Source organism: Dryobates pubescens, chromosome 14 (genome assembly GCF_014839835.1).
Source record: "Dryobates pubescens isolate bDryPub1 chromosome 14, bDryPub1.pri, whole genome shotgun sequence".
Lineage (NCBI taxonomy): Eukaryota > Metazoa > Chordata > Aves > Piciformes > Picidae > Dryobates > Dryobates pubescens.
The window spans coordinates 17,341,598-17,348,779 of record NC_071625.1 but is presented as its reverse complement, the minus strand read 5'-3'; the positions used below and the strand labels follow the sequence as shown (position 1 = coordinate 17,348,779).

The 7,182-nt window shown below is 42.3% G+C and overlaps 1 protein-coding gene across 3 annotated transcripts in view; it reads right to left on the bottom strand.

The window, feature by feature from the left end:
• Nucleotides 1-251: 251 nt before the first annotated feature.
• Nucleotides 252-7,182, bottom strand: part of TRAPPC9 (trafficking protein particle complex subunit 9) — a 427,530-nt gene continuing 420,599 nt past the window's right edge. For all 3 annotated transcript variants that reach the window (XM_054167202.1, XM_054167204.1, XM_054167203.1), the window contains one exon: nucleotides 252-3,395. In XM_054167202.1, coding sequence (XP_054023177.1) covers nucleotides 3,228-3,395 — 168 coding nt within the window. In that variant the 3' untranslated portion in view covers nucleotides 252-3,227. The remainder of the gene's footprint in view (nucleotides 3,396-7,182) is intronic.

The window sequence follows — 7,182 nt, the reverse complement described above, 5'->3', positions numbered from 1 at the left end:
TCTCCTCCACTGACAGCTAAGGGACACTGGCACAGGAGCCACACTATGGAAGCTACATCATTCAACAGCCCTGAGTTTACCAAGGGAAAGAAATTTGAGTGAAGCTGAAATTTCAGTTTCAGAGTCTAATACATTCTTTCAGGAATAGACTTCAACAGCAAGAGATTCATTACTATTAGCACCAAAAACACACAAGGACACTATCAACAATTTGAGACAGAAGAGACAGGCAGAGCCATAAATAACACATGATAAGTATTTATTCAGACAGTTAAACTTACACAACCTATGTTTCTCCACTGGATACATATATTGGACCAATGTATGCTCTCAGCAATGGTGATTTAAATTAGGAATGATTTAATTCAACCAAGTGGTATCATATCAGATTTATATCTGTGTAACAATGTGCAGTTTGGTTCATCATGTGCAAAATAATAGCTGGGCAGTTTGGAGAAACAAAATCAAGTTCAGTTCCAGAAAAGGAGAGCAGGTCAGAAACGTGTGGTTCAAGCACTGCAAGAACCAATCCTGACAGTGAAAACTCCCATTATAAAGAAAACCAAAAGCAGTGCAGTATTCTCATTTGAGTTACCTTCCCCTTCTCCAAATTACACTGACACTTAAATATTCGCCTTCTGGGCAAGTCACATATGATCCCCAGGAGGAAGAATTTCCTGAGTTTCACTTCTCTCACCAAGATGAGTAGAAACATGAGAAAACTGGGAAAGATTTCATAAATGCCAAAAGCAACTAAGCATCGAAGCTGATGAGGGACAAAGTGGCCTACTGTATAATGACTAGGTAAACCACTAAGCATCACCTCACACATAGGATGATACACATAGGGTAGATTTATAATGGTGTATTAGAAACACAGCTTGCTTTTGTTATAATAAAGCCTGTCCCAACAGCTTCAGGAGGCTGTGGATCAGGTTCTTTTATAAGTAAAGGGCATGGGAGTGCTGCATCCCAGTATAGGCTTCACAGAACATTATCCTCAGTTCTCAGAGAGCACTCCCAAAAATAAACTAGGAAATGATTCCCTAGCTGGGCAAACTGAAGCATCTTGACTGCAACAGCATCTGTCTTCATAACATTTTTGTTTTAAATGCAATGTGGTCCTTACAAAGTCTTAGCTGTATTCCTAGCATCTGCAGATTACCTGCTGGGAATATTGAATAAAACCCAGTTTGGATTTTGCTGCAACAGTGTTGTGTAACACAGTACAGAGACACATGTCAAAAGCAAGCTTTCATGGAGAAGATTAACTGCTTTAATTCCTGCTCTCTCAGGATCCTATTTTTCCTGTGTATATGCCTATGCAGTGACAGAGAATTCAACCCCATGGCACAAACTGGTCAACTGAGCTCCACTAATGCAAAAATGTGCCCAGCTCAACTGCTTGGACCCACTTCTTTCCATGGGTGTCTTTGGCTCAGAACCGCCGTTTTCTTTCTGGACGTTACATGCTGGCAGCTGACAGACCAGTACATCATTGTAAGTAAATCTTCAGTCTGTCTCAGATTTCTATCAATTTAAGACTGGAGACTTCCACTGTGGCATTCAAAGATGTATACAGAGCCACAGCTCAAGAGCAAACACTGAAAAAAACAGCCACAACACAGCTTTTTAGAGATAATACCATGCATACACTAGAAATACAGCCATCATGCTATAGCTATAGCTCCCTCAAACTAGAAACATATTCAGGAGTAATACATTGCAGTCTTCACCAAACATGCAAGGAATTCAGTTTTAAGCACTTTCATTCTTTAGGAAATCACATGGTCACACCTAAAAGTACCACCGGCCATAGTGCAGAAAGCCATAATGAGCTTCCTGGGTCCACAGGATGGACCAGGTCAGGCATGAAGTGATGTGGCCACATTTGGATGAAGCCTAAACAAACAAAAAATCTGCAAAGAGACTGTGCATGGAGATTTTGCATGTCTAGAGGTAACTGGAGGTAGCTGGAGCTCCTGTGTCACATCTTGGTGTATCCACCCCCAAAAGCACACTACTACCAAAGTACAGAGTGGTGGCTGCAAGTTCAAGAAGAGACTGAGACAGGTTTGAAACATACGATCTATAAAGTAATATATTTATCATATAGCTAAGACATATCTCTGCTTTACATGGGGTAAATGTGGGTCTCTTTATACAAAAACATTATTCTGAAATTCAGCAGGCTACATTTTCAGTACCTTCATCAATTACTTTTATGGTCAGGAACTCCATGGCCTTAACTGCCTAATAATTACACTTAATCATTCTAAAAACCCAAGGAAACAAACAATCACATAATCGAGCCCAGTCTATTAGCATGAAAAATCTGATCACACAAGCTTGCAAAAACTCATGCAAGGTGAAATTAATGGCCAGCTGATTAATTCTGGTGGCTCTTTAAGCATCTACAAATATTTCAAGCGATTATGATTGTATAAAACAGAACTGTGCCAGCTGAAATTCACAGTCAGGCCCTAGGGAACCCACAAGTTGGTTTATTTCCTTTCTCAAGGACAGAACTCTTTAGCTCTTTATTGTCTTCTTTCACTTCTCCTTCACAGATCTACAAAACTACATGTGGTGACTTTACCAGGAGCAAACAACACTGGGCTCAGGGGAGGAAGAGAATAACTGGAGGCACATTTGCTACTCTTACACTATCACAGGAAAATGCATCACTACTACTATTTACTATCAGATACCAAATAGTTAGCAAACAACAGCAAGCCTGTGAGTAAATCTAAGAGAGAACTACACCTTAAGGATACATACCAGGGGTCCAGTGTAAAGTCAGGAAGAAACTCATACACATACACAACTCCTCTTGAAAAATGCTGAACTGGGACTATTTTCATTGGAATTGAGACCTTCAAACACATCGTTAAACTCAGCCCCCAAGACCCTTTCAAACCCACTGATATCAATGGCATATATGGAAACATAATGCATATATTAGCAGTTCCAAAGGGTTTTTGAAAACAGAAGAAAATGCTAGCATAGTTATAATCTGTCTCTCTCTTTCTCTCTCTCTCTGAAATTAGCTAAAGCAGCTGCTCATATGACTATCAGCCAATTCAGAAAGTGTTCAGCTGTTCCTCTAAAGTAAGGATTGTGGCCTGGGGTTGGACAGAAACAAGCTGAGGTCAAGCAAAGGATGTGCCAAGCATTTCAGTGCACTGTGGTTAATCAAATAGCACGCAGCACATTTACAGCTTAGTTTAGACCACAGGCTCCATAGCACGGATGTGGACACTAGGAAGGCAGAACCAAGAGAGAGGCAGCTCCTTGCTGCAGTTGTCTTCATGGAATTTGATGTTCAGGTAGAAATCACCTGTGTAGAGAAAGAGAAGTGCTCCAAAGTACACAGAGTCTTTGGTTGGCTTCACCTGGAAAAGAGAATGTGGAAATCAGTATAATTAAACCAGCAACAAAAGAAAGTAATTGCACTTTGCAATTCAGTAGGTCCTCCAAATGATCTCCAAGTATTATAGATTCACATCTCACCACTGCCTTCATGAAAAAAGGACTAAAGATCTTGTCCCTATTTTAGCAATGTTAAAACCGGTGCACTGAAAATGAAATCCTGTGCTGCTCTTTCATAAAGCAAAGCTGTGCCACAGGGTAAACCAGAACACAGGAGTTACTGATTCCAGAACTGTGTTTAGGGCAGAGGTCATCCAATGCGGTCCTTAGACTGCATTTATCAACATCTCTATTAAAGGTCTAAATCATGGCTTGGAACACATTAGACACATGGTTAAACATCATTTAATACTTCAGCAATAACTAAATTAATCCCCACTTATTATTAAGACACAACCTGACTGAAAATTCTAATCAGAATCTTAATATTCTCTATCATTGAAATAATTAAGTTTAGCAAGAAACAGCAGGAAAATAGCCACTCCTATTAAATTCGTCCAGACTAAGTACAGAGTTCACACTGTTTCTACATCTTTATATCTCCATTCACAAAAACTATTCACAATCCCTATCTTTACAACAAATATGTATCTTGGTCCATGATTTCAGCAAGACACAAGTAATTTCTAAGTTTACCAATCCCATGGCTGTTCAGCATGTGATAATATTTAAATTAATATTTGCTTCCACAAGATGTTAAATCCAGTTTCAGGCTGTCAAGAATTAGGTTAAAGCTTCAGTAGATGCAAAACAAAGTCAGCACAAAGCCCACAGAAGCATTTCACTGGATGGAATTCATTAAGAAATTGTGGAACATCAACTCCATCCCAGTGGAAAAGATCAAATAAAGGGCATCTGATGCTCCTCAGTATTGGTTTACCCTCAGCTAAGATGATCTTACCAGTTCTTCTCTGCACTCTGGACCCTGAAACTGTGAGCTCAAAATATACTCATGAGGTCATCCTTACTTTCCTGAGCCCATATATTTTCTTCTTCACTTGAATCTTCATTGGCAATGGGTCTTTCTTTAGTCATCTCTGAACACCTCAGTGTCCATCTTGTTACAGAGTCCAGTGTTGATTCCAAATGACAGCATGAAATATCCCTGCTCAGCCAAGTCAACACTCAAGCCCAAACACAAACAAAACTCTGGTGGTGGATGCAGGAGCACTCAGCTCTCCAGGTGTGCTGGACGTGATTGGATTCAGGGGGAGAAAACCTTTGCAAGGGACAGCACTAGGAACTGATGGGATATTACTACCTGGAACAGTGAAGGGATGAAGCTAAGGCTCCAATTCAGGTTATCAATACTTTTGACTGATCTAAAAATTTTAATCATATGGTAAACTGGGACATCAACAATAAGTATTAACTGGGAAAGTGTCTATGGATACACTTTGCTGAACAACACCTTGCCACTGCACAGGAAGGCCAGAACAAGCATGATGACTAGATCATGGTGGAGGAGAGGGTGGAGCAAAAAATTTTCCAGGGCCATGGGGCACCTCAGCAATACTGAGAACTAAAAACTGCCTGGCACCATCTCCAGTGAGGAAGGTTCTCTGTAGTTTTTGGATGTGAGAGGAACAAGCTATTTGTTTCCATTTTCTCCTATTCTAGGGGTTTTTGCACCCTTATTGCTGGTTTCTTTAGCCAGCAGATGTGCACCTTGTATAGTCCCCACAGGTATCAGGCTTTTTTGCTGAACATCCCCTAAATTTCTGCTCCTGAGCAGGGGCCTGGCTATGCACAAGCAGCAACATCATCAGAGCTGGCAGAGCCCAGGCTCCTTTTGGCTTTGGGGCCGAGCACTTTCGCTGACCTACAGCAAACTTGTATCAGCATCACATAATCTATGTCAGTGACCGGAGTAGTCACAGCTGTTCTCCTGACTCCTGTCCTTGGCATGTCCCCTCTAGCATTGTGTGTGAACAAGCAGAACATCAAGCAGTCTCCCTTCTTGATTCCTTCCCCTCCTCCCAGGGCGGTCTGCCTTATTTCCACCTCACTGGAACTGATGTGGACTTGCATGCAGAGGACAGAGGGGCATGAATGCCAGCAACAGATGGAGGCAAAGTGCAAATGAAGCCTCCTTGGGACCCATAACATTTTGAAGCTCCCAGTCCATTTTTCTTAATCTAGCTGCACCATGAAGAGATATCTGTAACAGCACTGATCAGAGCCCTTGACAAAAAGGAAGGTGGCTTCAGGCACATCTGCACCAACACTGTCTCTTCCCTAATTTGAAGTCCTGCCTATGTGGCTGGTTGTTTCTCCTGCCTTTACAGCACAACTCTCTCCACCAGTCATCTGTTTCTTCATCATAAATCACAGAATCAACCAGGTTGGAAAAGACCTTCACAATCATCAAGTCCAACACCATCAAATCACCCAACACCATCCAATCAACTAAACCATGGCACCAAGCACCCCACCCAGACCCATCCTAAACGACTCCAGGGACTGTGGCTCCACTGGGCAGCCCACTCCAATGGCCAATCACTTTCTGTGAAGAATTTCTTCCTAACATCCAGCCTAAACTGCAAAATTGTTTTAGAATCATAGAATTATGAATTGTTGGGGTCGAAAGGAACCTTAAGGATCATCCAGTTCCAACCCCCCTGCCATGGGCAGGGCACCTCACACTACATCAGGTTGCCCAGAGCCACATCCATCTTGGCCTTAAAAACTCTCAGGGATGAGGCTTCTACCACCTCCCTGGGCAAATCCTTCCAGTGTCTCACCACCCTCAGGGTAAAGAATTTCTTCCTAACATCTAATCTGAATCTACTCATTTCTATTTATGTTTTTTCCCACTCCCCCTAGTCCCATCATTACCTGACACCCTAAAGTCCCTCACCTGCCCCAATTACCCTCTTTATCCCCTGGGCTCTGTTGGAGTCTTCTCCCACCCCAGGTGTGGCCACTTGGCCTTCCCCACCTACTCCCCTATTTAATCACCACCAGGAAGGGCAGAAGCCCTAAGCTGAGCCCATGTGGGCTTGAGGGATCCTCCTCTCATCACTGGTGAGTGCCCATGGTGCACACTGGGTGATGGTGGTGGTGACGGTGACGACAACAAAGGCTGGGGGGCCTGGTGGCCCCCCGGTTAGGTAGGAACACTTCAAGTATCTTTATTCCTGGCAAACACTATATTACTATGTCTACTACTCTGTTATTCTTAATGGTGCAGCTTCCAGGATAATGCATTCAGTTCATGATTATTGTAAGTAAGAATCTCAACATTTGGATGTGTGTGTACATATATATACACACACATATATGTCCAAACATTGCTGATGAAGGTACTGTGAACTTTTAAAGGTGACATCTTTCTTTTCAACGTGTTCTGTGTCACACACCTGAAATATGACTTGTTTAGCAGCATATGCAAAAAAAGCCCACCCAGAACTCTTCTCTTGGTGTAATAATATTTGCTAGATAAAATAGAAAGCATCTTAAAAATGAGAAGAGACAAGGAGGTAAGGTAGTGCTATGTGTCCTGCTCTGCCTACAGCCCATTTCCCTGTGTACAGTATGCACAGACCAGACAACAACATTCATGGTTTGGGGGCTATCCACATCTGTATGGCCACCTGAACAGCCCTTACTCTAATCAACATTTGTCCTCTGATGAAGAAACAGGGAAACAAAAGCAGGCTGAAACCTCTGCACTGCTGAGATGCAAGTGGCTCTCCAGAAGTTACAAGAAGTTTCTTCCACAATAATGAGTAACTTGGTGTGGTGGGT